This window comes from Mytilus californianus, unplaced genomic scaffold (assembly GCF_021869535.1).
Source record: "Mytilus californianus isolate M0D057914Y unplaced genomic scaffold, xbMytCali1.0.p SCAF_6, whole genome shotgun sequence".
Classification (NCBI taxonomy): domain Eukaryota; kingdom Metazoa; phylum Mollusca; class Bivalvia; order Mytilida; family Mytilidae; genus Mytilus; species Mytilus californianus.
Window position 1 is genome coordinate 25,495,139 of NW_026262712.1, and position 17,029 is coordinate 25,512,167.

The window sequence follows — 17,029 nt, forward strand, 5'->3', positions numbered from 1 at the left end:
AAAACGTCCACCAGCAGTGGCATCGATCCAGTTTTGTAAATAGTTTTCAAAGGTACCAGGCTTATAATTTGATACGCCAGACGCGCGTTTTATCTACATAAGACTAATCAGTAACGCTCAGATCAAAATAGTTAGAAAGCCAAACAAGTATAAAGTTGAAGAGCATTGAGGACCAAAATTCCAAAAAGTTGTGCCAAATACGGCTAAGGTAATCTATGCCTGGGATAAGAAAGTATAATCAGGTGAGACATTTAAGTGTGTGCAAGTAACGCCTATTGATTATTCCTACGGGGTTATAGGTGTTTACATTGGTTTTATTTGCCTTTGATTTTATCAAAATATATATCAAAACCAAAAATATATGATGAAAAAACTCATCAAAATTCATAAGTTTATGGTTTATCACACCAGAGCAAGGTTAAGTTAAATTATGAACTTTTATGACATCTATAAACTGATTGTATAGAAATCGTTTCACATGAGATATCAGGTTGAAATATGATATAATTCAACCTGGTATCTCATGTCAAAAGTTTTCTATACAATAAGTTAGATGACAGTTAAATATTATCGATTGAAAATACATGTCAAGCCTTCAGTTAAAAATTTGAAAATTTAAATGAAAGATGTAGAGATATGTTTCAAAATAGATGCGAAGTTTACAGCCGATTGCATTGAGTGTTTAGATATAGGTAATATATTTTGCTAGCTTGCTTGCTAGCTGAACCGTGAAGTCATTATTAGGTTAGGTAAACATACTCAATGCAATCGGCTGTAATCTTTTTGAATGTGCATCATATCTTAAATTGCTGACAAAGTTAACGAATTCTGCCACAACAAATAGAAATGTAACAAAATCGTATCTCCAGTTATTCCAACACATTTAGAGGTGCTAGTTGAAATTATGAACATCTTCTGTGTATTGCTTATATCATTTGTATATGTGCTAGCATTACTTGCAGTATGTTAGAGAAAGAACAACTCTTGATAAGCTATTGTTTATAGATAAAAGAAGATGTAGTATGAGTGCCAATGAGACAACTCCCCATCCAAGTCACAGTATGTAAAAGTAAACCATTATAGGTCAAAGTACGGTATCCAACACGGAGACTTGGCTCATACCTAAAAGCAAGCTATACAGGGCTCCAAAATGACTGGTGTAAAACCATTCAAATAGGAAAACCAACGTTTTAATCTATATAAAAAACAAAAAAATACTTATGATCCACATCCACAAACGACAACCACTGAACCTTGAATACACAGACTACATGTTGGTGCATCTGCAGAAAATAATGCTAGTGTTAGCTATTTCTTAAAGTTTATGTTCTTAATCCTGTTTATAGGATTTGGTGTTCAAAACAGATCCTTTTTTAAAATCTGTACATGTATTGCTACATAAAGGATACCACAGGAAAGATGTGTTTTGCCAGGGAACTTAAAAAGTTTGAAAAAAACGAAATTAATGATATCGAGTTACTGCCCATACACATATAAGATATGAACCAACGGAAAAGAAGGGACAGTGGAAGGCTTTTCACTTATCTCATTATCATATCTTGTTGTGAAATGCCATTATGGCTTTTTGGCTAATATATTATTGAAATATCATTATAGAATACTTGTATCAGATAATACACTAAAACCCGAATATTAATATCTAAAATGTACTCAAGTCAAAGCCAAGTAGTGATAAGCAGTAGAATGCCCTAATATGATTAATTCGCTTGTTTTCAGTTGTTCAGTTGAAAAAATTCGAATGTGACAAAGTATAAGTCCTTTCTCTAATGTGACATTACTATGTAAGGTGACATTGTATGCTGACGTGTCATAGAGGGAATATTTATTTTGTCGATCATTTAAAAGGAAAGTTCATATTTGTTTATGTATCTATAACAAATCTTATATTTTATGACTCATATTTCAAAAAGGTATTTCTTGTTAAAACTTTTCTATACAATAAGTTAGATAACATATTATGACAGTTTAATATTATCGATTCAAAATACATGTCAAGCCCTTAGTTAGAAATTTGAAAATTTAAATGTAAGGTGTAGAGATATGTTTCAAAATAGATTGAAGAGTTTAATCTTTTTGAATTTGTATCATATCTTAAATTGCTAACAATGTTAACCAATTCTCCTACAACAAATAAAAATTAAAAAAAACTATTCTCCAGTTATTCCAAATCATTTAAAATCAGTATTGAAGGAATGATTGAATTAAAACCTACCAATATGCTAAAGCAAGATAGAGTAATTCCCTCAATCATTTAAAATATATCAATTACCGCTTATGTTATAAAATGTAACTACAAAAATATGTTCAAAATTTACTACTATACAATAACAATGTGGTTACCTTCCTGATTTTTGTCGAGCCTTCGACTTTTGTCGCAGAAAGCTCGACATAGGGATAGTGATCCGGCGGCGGCAGCGGTGGTGTTAGCTAACTTCTTAAAAGCTTTATATTTAAGAAAATGGAAGACATGGATGCTTCATACTTTGTATATAGATGCCTCATGTCATGAAGTTTCCGATATGTACGTAGCTTGCAAGGTCCTTATGCACGTCAGACAGTTTTCACTTGACCAGGACCTCATTTCATGGATCAGTGAACAAGGTTAAGTTTTGGTGGTCAAGTCCATATCTCAGATACTATATGCAATAAGTCTACTATATTTGATGTATGTAATGATTGTAAGGTGTACATGTCTAGCTGGCAGGTGTCATCTTACCTTGACCTCATTTTCATGGTTCAGTGGTCAAAGTTAAGTTTTTGAGTTAATGGTTTTTTTTCTAATACTATATGCAATAGGTCAACTATATTTAGTATATGGAAATATTTATGATGTACAATGATGAAAACAATAAAAAAAACCTTCATTTACCGCGAATTATTGACAATCACATTGAAGAACATCAATGTATTTACGATAAAGGAAACAATGTTAAAAGAATAACATTTTTTAAATTTAATGTTTTAGATACTGTGGATTCAATTTGTGGATACCAATTTTCGTAAATTTCGTGGTTTGAGGTGAACCACGAATTAAAATGTTCAACGAGGTACAAATTATGTTTAGGCTTGTATGAAGACTTTGGTAAAACCACAAAATCAAATATCCACGAAAATACAATATTTCCACAATAAAGTACTCTATATTATTTTGTAAACTGCAGCATGTTGGTTGTTTTCATTGCATACTAATAATTCTCTCCTTTCTCTATTGAAATGTATTGCTTTAGGTTTAACTAGATTGTCTCCTTTCCTCAATAAGATCTTGCTATCTTTTCCATCGCATCTTATAAGTATAACATTGTTAGATTTGCTACATGATACAAACACGTCAAGGTTGCTAGCTACAGCTAAACCACAAGGTTCAACAATAGATTTATCTCGATAGACCCAAATTTCCTGACCTACTGTATTCAGGCAGTGAATAGTGTTCTTTTTTCTGTTAGTATAGTATATCCTATCTTTATAGACGACGACTTTCCGACCTTTTTCAGTATCTATTGGCAGGGTTTCTAAGGCTTTGCCTGATGTGTCGAGCACGACTATTCCAACTCTTTCAACCATCACATAAAGTTTATTGTCCCAGTAAGATATTCCGAAACAATCTTCTGTTGTAGAATGATTCTTAGCAAATTGTTGAGTTTGAATCTTCTTTTCAACAACACCTGTACTAAGATTTAGAACATCCAACGTATTACTACTAGTTCCATGTGTAATAACAATAAGATTATGATCTATCATTGTTATATCATAAGGAAAATCAGAAATGTTAATGTATTTGGCAGGTTTATCAGATTCATTTGATATCAATACGATGTTTCTATTCCAATGATCAGCAATTAGCATATCTCCGTTTGCTAACATAATGCAACCGGTCACGACCATCTTCAAGCTAGCTTTTTCTAATTTAAACATGTGTTTCAATTGGAGTTCATGTACGACATTAACGAGTGGCAGAGAAACTTGCATTTGGGCTTGATTTAATTTTTGTTCTTTAAACTGTAAATTGACATTTTCTGCTTTAACTAATATGCTGCCGAGGTGACTTACGTTGTCTAAAAATGATGAAATGTTTGCATCAAGTTCAAGGTTTATTTCATATGATTGAACAGCGTTATAAATGGTTTTAATGGAATTTATCTCTTTTTCAACCACTTTGCCAATTGCACGCGTTCCTAGGAATATTTGCTCATCTGACGCAAATCGTTTTATGCTTTCAGTTTCATTTCTCAACTTTGTTAACTTGTCGTCTGCTGAGATTAGTTGCTTTATTGTATTTGCGTATGCAGTTTTACAATATTCATATTTTGTTGCAAAATCTTCGGTCAATTTCTGCTCCATTTCATCTAAATGTTTATTCAGTTCTTCTCGCACTTCCTTGATGCATTTCTTAATATTTTCCTTTTGTTTATCGAATGCTTCAGCAGATGACTTAATATCTATGATATTTGTTTTACTATTATGCAGCGCTCCATTTATCTTATCTTCTAAGTCCGAAAGTGCAGTAGACTCTTTTATATTTACAACAGCTTCGGTTAGTGGAATGACTTGAGAACAGGATTTATGTTGATCGATGCATACGATACATATAGCGTTATCGTGTGTAGGACAGTACAAATCGTAACTTTTCCCATGTTGCTCGCATACATGGCTTACCAACACATCCTTTATTTCTCGATAATCATCAATGGAAATGATTTTGTGGGTTCTGGTATTTTTGGTAGATCTATGAACTTTTTCACAGTCCTCACAAAGTCCTTCTTCACAATTTGTACACCACTGTCTTGCATCTTTGATAGTATCATCATATTGACATATACCACACTCAACTGTGGAAGTCATGTTAAATTTTCTGCAGACAAAGAATAAACATCTTAGGTCACATAGAAATAGAAATAAACTGTAGTAGACACCTGTAGTAGGGCAAAATGTTTTTTAACAAAATAAGAAATTGAACAAAACGCTTTTAATTTGTTGTGATGGAAGTGCTTTTTTTTTGTTTTATCTCATCAGGAATATTAAAAAACAAAATGTGAAAACCACAAATGTGTACAAAACTGACACGTGATAAGCTATATGATCTAATGACATTACATGTCCCTTAAACAACATAGCTAAATACCTGTAAGTCAGTTTCACCTGAAGGATAAAATTGAGAATGGAAATGGGGAATGTGTCAAAGAGACAACAACCCGACCATAGAACAGACAACAGCAGAAGGTCACCAACAGGTCTTCAATGCAGCGAGAAATTCCCACACCCGGAGGCGTCCTTCAGCTGGCCCCTAAACAAATATATATACTAGTTCAGTGATAATGAACGCCATACTAAACTCCAAATTGTACACAAGAAACTAAAATTAAAAATAATACAAGACTAACAAAGGCTAGAGGCTCCTGACTTGGGACAGGCGCAAAAATGCGGCGGGGTTAAACATGTTTATGAGATCTCAACCCTCCCCCTATACCTCTAGCCAATGTAGAAAAGTAAACGCATAAGAATACGCACATTAAAATTCAGTTCAAGAGAAGTCCGAGTCTGATGTCAGAAGATGTAACCAAAAAAAAATAAACAAAATGACAATAATACATAAATAACAACAGACTACTAGCAGTTAACTGACATGCCAGCTCCAGACTTCAATTAAACTGATTGAAAGATTATGTCTTCATCATATGAATATCAGGCACAATCCTTCCCGTTAGGGGTTTAGTATCATACCATCATAACATATATGAGAAGAACATAACCCGTGTCATGCCAACAACTGGTTTTTAAATAAATGTGTTTAGTGCCGATGCAAAGACCCTATAAGTGAATCAATATTAACGCCAAAATATGCAATCTTTAATGAGTTGAATTCTTATTTTATTCATAATTTATGACCTTATGCACTAGACCAAAAAGGTTAACCGATAGAGTAAAGTATATAAAGTGGACAATCACATACACGTAAATTTGACCAGAACAAGCATTAGCCATGTATTGTAAACAATTAAATAAAACAACCCAACCGAGGCCCGCGTATCTTTCAATATTTCAATTGTAATTCAATGTTGATTAAGTATTCGGTACAATGGATCATCTAGTCAAATAACCATATAACTATTTTCTCCTCACAAATATTTTCTGTTCACATAAAGTGTATCTATTACAGCAGCTTAGACAGTGATATAAGCAATGTAATATCGTGCAAATTTATTTCTATCATTTAAAAATAATGACCACAAAGGGTTGATATTGCTTAGGTTGAACGGAATGTTGGTTGTCTTTAAGATTGCTTCTGCATTAGAAAAATGCATCCTAAATAAAAAGAAAAAAAAAGAGCCTGTTGAGCCTGTTCCCTTTTGATATTTTTTTTGAAGCTTTTGGGTCGATGCTACAGCTGAAAAGTCTGTGTTAACATGGCAAAAGTTGATGCTATCATTCAGAAGTTTACACATCGCTGGAATTTCGAAAAACCAAGGATTGTCTAAACGTATTTTGCATATTGTATTTGATTTGTTAGTTTTCAATCCCTTTCAGCTTCGAATTTGATTTGACTTTTGATTATTTTGATTACAGTGCTACTTACAAGACTTATGTAGACAAAATGCGCAATTGTCACATTGAACATAGTCGACAACTGTTCATTTACGCATTCCTTCACTCATTGTAAAAACTATAATGCGTTCAGTCAAGCAATTGTTAAACGCCACATTTTTTTAAACATTTTGTGTATGCATGTGTCATTGATGTAATTATTTCATATATATTATTCTATTCAAAGAGTTAAACTCTCTTTTATACTGCGACTAGTTGTGTTTATTTCCTAAATATAGTAACACAGCTATAGTTTGTGCAATGTCACGTCAATTTCATCATGGAACACCTTTTTTTCCACAATCAGGGGTTCATGAAGTAATGAAAATAAGTTTGAAATTTGAGTTACAATTTAAATAGCTATATATCAATGTATTAATTCAAGTTGCAGTTTTAAAACAATATAAGATCGATGTTATAAAAATATAAGCATTTTTGTATTCAGCACAAAACCTCGCTCTTCCCCATGTTCTCAGCCTCATATGAAAATGTTTATATTTTTCTGAATTTGACCTAATATTTTATATCTATGTATATAATCTATACTACGGCAAAACATGATAAACACAAAACTTACCCCCACGAACTGACCAGGTGTGCCGAATATATATATAGCTGTTACAGAAAATGAGATCAAATTCAGTAAATAAGCCTTTCAAATAAATGACACTGATGCACTATCAATCTACCTGAGTTAAAAGTTTACACCTGTTTAAAATCAAAAAGCTCTCAATACGACGGAGATAGTTCTTCATTCAGTGTATCTGTTATAGGTCAAGGATAAACACATGTGTGCTTACCTGTACTTTGTAAAGATTAAGCTTAAAATTTACAACATAGAAATATTAAGGTTAATAAACACGTAAATATGACACCACTTTTGTTGTTAACTTCTTCCTATTTAATACGGGTTTTTTTAAACACTGTTATTAAATAAACTCATCATAGATACCAATATTGAAATTTTATATTTCCGCCAGACGCGCGTTTCGTCTACAAAAGACTCATCACTCAATGACGCTTGAATCAAAAAATGTAAAAGGCTAAATAAAGTACGAAGTTGAAGAGCATTGAGGACCAAAAATTCGTAAACGTTTTGTATTAAAGCGATATTTCAGATGAAAGATATGAGAAGATGTGGTATGAGAATACATATTTTGACTTTTAAACGACTATCGGCATAATGAAAATATGGAATATAACTGTCAAATAAATGAAGACAACATTATTAATTGAGGTATTGCAGTGCACGATGTAGTGACGATATCGCCGATATTGTCAACTTCGTTCATGATTTCATACCAGCACGCAACATTGTCTTACTTGTTGATATAGCCGACATCGTTCTTCTTGCTGTCTACATCGTTCACAACGCCAATATCGCCAATATCGCTATGTTGACACTATCGTAATGACATCGTCTACATCGTCCCCTTTCCTGTCTACATCGTTGACATCGCCGACATCGTGATGTTGACAACATCGTGACGACATCGTCTACATTATCCCCCTTTACTGTCTACATCGTTAACATCGCCGACATTATGATGTTGACATTATCTAGACGACATCGTCTACATCGTCCACCTTTCCTGTCTACATCGTTGATTTCGCCGACATCACGATGTTGACAACATCGTGACGACATCGTCTACATCGTTTTTCTTGCTATCTTCATCGTTGACATCGCCGATATCGCGATGTTGACAACATCGTGACTACATCGTCTTCATCGCCTCTTTTCAGTCTACATCGTTGACATCGCCAACATCGTGATGTTGACAACATTGTGACGAAATCGTCTACATCGTCCCCTTTCCTGTCTACATCGTTGACATTAATTTTCGGATTTATGTAATTATTTCATAAAGGCATAGCATAAATAATTTGATAACTGATAAATGTAAAATATGTCAAAGCAGTTGGTTGTTAAGAAGTGTTTAGTTTATCAATTTCAATTTTTTCAAATAATGTATTTATATTACGCCTGTGTCGATGTTCTTAATAGTAGAACTTATTTGGACATTTCTTTAATGTTTGCAAATCTCTACCCTCCTCTCCTCCTCCTCCTCCTCCTCCTCCTCATCATCATCATCATCATCATCATCATCATCATCATCATCATCATCATCATCATCATCATCATCATCATCATCATCATCATCATCATCATCATCATCATCATCATCATCATCATCTTTGTGATGTTGACATAATAGATTACGTTGTAAAATAGTGTTTTGACATTGTCTTTTTTCGCGATGTCGGAAATGCCAACCATGCAGAGACAAGATGATAAAAACAAATCGACAAAGTAGTACAACACCATGTCGACAAAGTTGTATTCAAAACTAACAATGTAAACACGAGTAATGTGTTAGCGATATCGGCAATGTCAACGATGTAGACAAGAGTATAAAACGATATCGACAACGTTGTACACTATCGTGTTGACATTGTCTACTTCGAGATATCGTCAATGTCAACGTTGTAGACAAGAGTATGAAACAAAATCGACAACGTAGTACAATATCGTGTCAACATTGTCTACCTCGCGATATAGGCAAGGTCAACGATGTAGACAGAAGTATGACACGATATCGACAACCTTGTACAACATCGTGTCGACATTGTCTACTTCGCGATATCGTCAATGTCAACGATGTAGACAAGAGTATGAAACGATATCGACAACGGTGTACCATATCGTGTCGACATAGTCTACGTCGCGATATTGTCAATGTCAACGATGTAGACAAGAGTATGAAACGATATAGACAACGTTGTACAATATTGTGTCGACATTGTCAACTTTGCGATGTCGACAATATCGGTACTACTTTGTACACTGGACATGAATGGAGGAATTTCATTCATCCGAAGTGCTTCTCTGGATTAACCTTCATCAGGAACGCTCAAAGCCAAATATTTGAAAGCCGTTGATGTATAAAGACCAAAACAGTTGAAATGCTGTCAATATGATCTGATGATCATTTAACAACAATGGTATAACAAACATCAGGAGAGTTGAGAATCCAAAGTTATGGCTTTATTGGTCTGTTTATTTAAAAAAAAAAAGAAGAAAATTACAAAAATATTGCATCTTTTCACAATTAATATCATGATAAAAAAAAACGTAAAAAATGAATAAACGGAGAATATATCACGTATAAGTTTAAGAGTCGAGACCTTGAAACATTCCTCAACAACTTCTTGGTTTTAAACTGTACGTTGCATGTGCGCCACATCTCCAACCTCTTTTTATTATTTATATCGTATATCAAACCATTATTTAAATGATCATGTATTCTTTGTGTTTCAGTGTAAAATGAATGCTTAATTTAGTATTTGTATATTTAGTAGGGATGGCAACGAGTACTCTAGTACTCGAGTATCGCTCGGTAGTACCGAGTATCGATTACCAAAATGATACTCGACTAATCGGTGTCCTGTTAGAATGTTGTTGCTTTCTTACATTCAAATAAATATTTTTATCGAGAGCGCTCGAGTATCGCTCGGTAAATCCAACGAGTAATCGATTAGTAAATCTTCACCGAGTTGACATCCCTAATATTAAGTTAAATGCAAAAAACCTATATTTGTTTTTGTTTTTTGGTGGATTTGAATTTTATGTTGAAGTAATTTTATTGATTAATTACTTATGAAAAATCGTAGAGAGAATTCATGGATAGTTTATTTTGATAGAGCAACATATATCCTGTGTTATTGTTGTCCTGTCTTGTGAAAATCACAAAATGTCATTCAAACCGAGAAATCATTTAACCAATCAATCAGTCAATTAATAACACAGATCTGAATATAAAAACGTTATTCTCTTTAATCGCCACATTCCCCAATTTTATCAATGGGTGCATTGCAAAGTAATATTCAACAAGTCAGATAAAGTCCAAATACATCAATGATAAATAAAGTCCCGTATCTGCTATTTGCTAGTACAAGATTTAAAACATTTTACAAAAATACATGAACAATCATATCTGGAAGTATGCAAATACAATTTTATATTATATCAGTTGGTATACTCATAATTAAACGAGACAGTTTGCAGATACATATCGGAAAAAAATGTAGTTATAATGTAATAAAATTGAGAATGGAAATAGGGAATATGTCAAAGAGAAAACAACCCGACCAAAGAGCAAACAACAGCCGAAGGCCTCCAACACATCGAGAACATTTAGCACCCGGAGGTGGTCCTCAGCTAACCTCTAAACAAAATTGTGTACTAGTTCAGTGAAAGTGGACGTCACACTAAACTCCAAAACATATAAAAGAACTAAAATTGCGGCGGCGTTTAACATGTTTTGTGAGATCTCAACCCTCCCCCTATACCTCTAGCCAATGTAGAATAAAGAATCACATAGCAATACGCACAGAAAAACTCAGTTTAAAAGAAGTCCGAGTCCGATGTCAGAATAGGTAACAAAAGAAACAAAGTAAAATACATTAACAAAGGACTACTAGCAGTTACTGACATGCCAGCTCCAGACCTCAATTAAACTGATTGAAAGATTATGTCTTACTTATATGAAAATCAAGTACAATCCCTCCCGTTAGGGGTTTAGTATGATACCATCATAAAACATATGAGAAGAACATAATCAATATCATGCCAACAACTGGTTTTATAATAAATGTGTTTATTTCCGATGCAAAGACCCTATGAGTAAATCAATATTAATACCAAAATATGCAATCATGAAAGACCTGACATGTCCTTGTACCAATGATAGAATTTAGTAAATGTTTTGACTAGTATGTGATATCGAAAACCCTGGTGTAATAATTTTCAGTAATACAGAGATTTCTTTCGTTGAATTCAAATACGTTGTTACATACACGAGCAAATCAAACAAGTTGAGATATATAAGTATGCTTTAAATATATCACTTTGTAAGCATTCAAATGATGCGGAAATTCAATAAGTATGTTTATCTTTTATAACATTTCTATTTTCATGTCAATGTTGCATAGAATAGTTATCCCATTGGACATGTTAGATATTCTATAATCCACATTGCTTTCGAATATCATTTCCATTAGACTCGCAAATAAGCCGAATATAATGCTCATGTGGTGTTTTTGAAATTAATATGGTGCAAATATTCCCTAGGCACTCTTAAAGCATAAACCATATGCATTCAATGAATATGTTGAAGTAATGACTTAAGGACTGTAACAAAAACTGAATGAACCTTCCCAACCGAAGAACTCTATCAGTCGATGTCTTTTATTACATCAATGCTGTTTTTCTTTATATGTATGTAGTTTATGGATATTTGATGGGCAGTATTTGCTTTAAAAGTAATTGTCTGTCTATCTAAAGTCTGTGTAATATAGAACCTGACATATAGTATAGATATTTATATACCTTTGTCTATACAAATCAAACGATATACTTAAGCATGCTGTAAAAAGTATTCCATACATGATCATTTTGATTAACCTCGCCATAATCATTTTTTTTTTTCTTTTATGTGTTCTTTTTGTTCAAGACGCATACGGAGACGCAGGATTGTCACTTACAGTACTTTTTAAGAACAGTCCAAAAAAAAATGATAAAATTATATAATATAAACAAATAACACCTCATGTATTCAGATTTTCAGAACACAAATTCTTAAAAAAAAATAACCCAACTATGTCTATCGAAAAAATATGCATTTCTTAGTTTAAATTCATCTACCGCTTCACAGTAAGCACCTAATCTACGACTTTTTTTTTGGGGGGGGGGGGGGGGTAAGTTTTGTGTTTATCATTTTTTGCCGTAGTATAGATTATATAAATAGATACACACTATTAGGTCAATGCCAGAAAAATATAAACTTTTTCATATGAGGCTGAATACAAGTCAGGAATATGACAGTTGTTGTCCATTCGTTTGATGTGTTTGTTCTTTTGATTTTGCCATTTGATTAGGGACTTTCCGTTTTGAATTTTCCTCGGAGTTCAGTATTTTTTTTATTTAACTTTTGAGTATTTTGATAAGCGAACATAACATATGGCTAGGTAAGTATTATACTGCACAAACACGTCGACAAAAATTTCTATTTAAAATGTAATATCTAGTTTTGCTGTTTATTTTGACATGTCTGTGATATGAGACAAGTGATGATCACAGTTGTATCTATAATTATATTCTTTAATATTTATGAGATAATATATTATACATATTAGTTTGTTAAGCATGCTAAGGTTACGTAATTTCCATTTATATTTTTTTTCATAACAAAAGACACGATCGATGATTCTCTTTTTGACGCTATGCACTCAAAACTCTTTGGAAAAGTGTGTCATTTTACAGGAAAACAAGCTGCATCTAGTTGAGTGCAAGTACATGAAGCGTGAAAATGTAATGAATAACATTTTGATTTCGACAGGAGAATAGTGAACCCAGTTTCTCTTTCATAAGCTAAGTTATTATGAATTCGTGTAATCCAGGATAAATTGAAGGTGAAATTTACGTGATCTGTGTGTTAATAAAACCGTTCCAATAACTCTTTGTTGGGTTCATACTTTGTCTGTCGTTGCGTAAAATGTTTTCAACTTTCCAATTTTCCAGTTGTAGTCTTAATTTAAGCCCTTCCTTCCTGTGCGTCTGACTTACTTAATTAAAAATCTGGTTTCTTTAATGAGTTTGTTTTCTTAGTAATACATATTAAGACAATCAGAATTCACAAAAATCAAAAAAAAGATAAAAGCGTAAACTGTTTAATGAACGAGTTATAAAAAAAATACAAATACAAACAATAAACTGAAATAAAGACAAATCATATCCTTGTACGAATGCTTGCAATTGATAAACTACCGTTTAAGGTTACCAAGTTTACGAATTTTAACATTAACTAAAAGTTCTTTATCTGCTGAGATGAAATCGTCCCGACCTACATGTTTATATTGTTTGAAGTACCTAAAGATATGATGTTTCACATCCAAGAATGTTACTCAAACATAATATATTCGCCCAAAACTTCAATGCATAAAACAACTGTAGCATTTACTTGTGGCGTTAGATTATAAATTAAGGAAAGTTGTTGTTAAAAAAATACCTAACACAATGATTGGACAACAAAGTAGAACCTCATTAATAAGTAAATTAAGGTAAAAAAGTTAAACACAGAACAGACTAATTACAAAATTTATGAAATGGTATAACATCAAACTGTTATCAATATTATATATAAAATGCCATAATAACCCAACGACTTAGTTGGCGACATCACATCTGTACGACAACACGGAGATTCTCCCAGGTTTTTGGTGGGGTTCGTATTACTCGGTCTTTAATTTTATATGTTGTGTTTCGTATACTAGTACTGTTGTTTTCAAGCTGTTTCCACGCTTCAGGATGTAACCAATTTTGACAAACAAAATCTTAAGGTGAAACATGCGAGTGTCTTGTATATTTTGTTTACAGAAATCACAAAGTGCCGTTGCTGAGGAACAAATTCATCATTGACCTAACTAATACTCACTAGAAATATCGCAATATCGTCACACAGTGCGTATTGCTTATTTACATCACACTCCGTTCAGAGTGAGATGAGATATACAATGAATAGCATGCCACAACTATATGATAAAATTTTTTACCAAAGTCATGACCAAGAGTTCATGTGTTGGATAGGATAGTTTGGAGTTCAAAAAGACAAATACATTTTGTATAAATTTTGTGTCTGTTTATATCCTAGGTTATTCCAATAAAAAGGAATCAACAGTTTTAAACATGCCTTGCTGTTCGATAAAATATTCCTTTTGTTTTTAAAAATCACATGATTTCTGATGCTTAGAATAAAAACCTAATACTTCTGTCTTCGGCAGTGACATACATGCTAACGACAGAAGAAACATCCAACACATGCCTTTTTTCCAGCGTAACTTTCAGTGTAGTATTTCCATCCGTCTTCAGTAGGTTTGGAATCATCTATTAAAGGGTACGTCCCAAAGGACAACAGCTCACATCTGTCAATATAGCAAACAGAAAGTAGAATATATTTAACAATTTCAAAATTGTACTTGTATTATTGTTTAAGAAATCATTCATGACAACCGTAGATTTTCTTCATTTTACCATGTGTAGGGCGTTTATGTTCGTTTTTATTTTATCCCGAACAATAATGAATTCGAATACAGATGCCGAGCCGAAGGTTGAATTTTTTAATTTGGCAACCGTGAAAGCCTTATAAAAACGAAAGTGTTTTTTGCTGTTCCGTTGTACCCCCACACTCTCCCCACCCCTTATATGATAATATTACATTATGAAAAAAAAAAAAACAAAAAGCAAACTCATTTGAAATATTCTTTTGTCTAACTTTATGACATTATGAGGCGTTCAAGAAGCATTAGCACGTCCGATTTGAATATTTGACGCCAAAATCAAACATATGAAGTCACCTTATTTATTTGTCAAATGCGATATTATCATTTCACGGAAATTTTGTTTCATGAAACATTACATCAAATTAATATCTGAAATGGACTATTTTTTTTTCATTTTGCATTATAATAAGAATAACCTTATTGCAGATACAGTTTTAACAATTACAAGACTTTTGCAGAGATTAAACCAACTACATCAACTGAAAATGACCCTGTTAGTATGAAATAACGAGCATTATTGCTGCTGGTATCTCGGGTTTTCAGAAAATATTTACCAAGACACAGTGAGAAATAGTTTTCGCCAACAAGGAAGACTTTTTATTGGATATATTGAGACCAAAGTACACACACGTCATGCAGTGCGTGTTTTGACTTTGATGAACTTGTGTCCAATTTTTTGTTCAGCTATGAGTGTTCCGATCTACCTGTGAGACGGATATTGAAAATTTTTGCTGGGGAAGCGTCATTATTTGGACATTGATATAATAAAAAATGAGTGTCCAAGGAAATTGAACGATTCAGTGTTATAAACACGATTTTTGTAGCAGCATGTAAAAGATGTTACCGGCAAAATTGATATGTTTTAGCATGATGCTGCACGATCCCATAGAGCAAGGCGTATTTACCTTGATATAAAAATCGCCGGATTTTAACTTTATAAAATATCTTTCGGACGGCAGTTAATCATTGCAACATAAATGGCAAAATAAACCACAGATTTAATACAAAATGTAGCTCAGTCCATGCTTATGAAAGCAGACAAGTTTAAGCTGCACATGGTGGTCACAATCTATACCAACTTTAACGTCATCAGATATTATTTCAAATCGTTGTTCGGTTCCTTTTGTACATTTTTAATTTTATTTTTTTTTTCAATGTAACAAACAATGGTTGTTATATACAGATTTGAAACGCATTTTAAACCATGGATCATATGCTTCGATTTTGCACAGTAAATGATTACGTAAATGTAAATATGAAAATGTCATAGAATGTCTGTCGTTTTTGTATTTATATCGATATCCTTTTGACGTTAGGACATAAGAACGATAGCATTCGTAAACAAATTATCTTTAAACGGTAAATGATGAGCAAATAAATTACCTTTTGTCCTGGCTGTGGTATTTAAAAACTGCACATGCGTTAAGTTGTGAACACATCGCAGCACAAAGAAGCTCCGTTGAGAAGAAATTTCCCAGACTTAAAAGTACAACTCTTTTATCCGGATCATGACAACTGTTAAAATACCCGATTGAGTTTCCTGGAACTTAGATTTTAATGAGTTTTTATTCAAGAAAGCATGAAAAAATTCGACTTCCTGATAACTCTTCATAGTTCAACTGTATCAATATACAATTTGGAAGTTAAGAAGTTAAAAAGCAGATTAAGTTCGTGCTATAATGTTGTCTCTGTTTTTAAATTCAGTTAACATGTTTTTTCCAGAACTTGTTTACTGTATGTGTTCACTTCTGATTGTGACATTTTAACTGAGTGTGTATTCACGTAGCGATAAAAGCATGCAAAGCATGGGATAATTACACTTTCGACGCACCTGGTCTTGCTTATATTTGAATGCATGCGATTCCCAAAGTGTTGGATTATTTACCATTTTTACCTGCTTTTCTTTTTACTCGATTAATGAGATATGAACATTGGTTAAATACTGTTGCCTTAATTCATTTTCTTATTACTCAAAAGTTCAACTCAAAACATTTGGCCTACACCAAAAATATTTTTAATGTATATGTTTACATTTCGGGTACACTAGGATAACATTGATTTCGTACTCAATAAACTGATGGCAAATTGTACATATAAAATACTGGCTTTCAATATTTGGCTTTGAACGTTGCTGATGAATATATTTATAAAAAGCCTCGAACACATGCAATTATTTAGCGTTATTTTCATTTTTATTGTTCTTTATATCATATATATTTAACGACAGTTCCTTTGTGTAAATGTCCTCATAATACATAGATGAAATGTTTTAGTTCATATTTTTGTACATAAATTAGGCCGTTAGTTT

The 17,029-nt window shown here is 32.8% G+C and overlaps 2 protein-coding genes across 2 annotated transcripts in view; both read right to left on the reverse strand.

Moving 5' to 3' along the window:
- Window positions 1-2,959: 2,959 nt before the first annotated feature.
- Window positions 2,960-7,350, reverse strand: LOC127706089 (uncharacterized). The gene is made up of 2 exons (XM_052210544.1): window positions 7,178-7,350; window positions 2,960-4,870 (listed from the first exon to the last, which is right to left on the reverse strand). Exon 2 carries the CDS (start codon window positions 4,858-4,860, stop codon window positions 3,160-3,162), a length of 1,701 nt encoding a protein of 566 aa, XP_052066504.1. The 5' UTR covers window positions 4,861-4,870; window positions 7,178-7,350; the 3' UTR covers window positions 2,960-3,159.
- The window catches only part of LOC127706097 (E3 ubiquitin/ISG15 ligase TRIM25-like), a 630,321-nt gene continuing 616,251 nt past the window's right edge, over window positions 2,960-17,029 (reverse strand). The window contains exon 3 of the transcript XR_007984211.1: window positions 2,960-3,683. The gene's annotated coding sequence lies outside the window, so the exon portion shown is untranslated. The remainder of the gene's footprint in view (window positions 3,684-17,029) is intronic.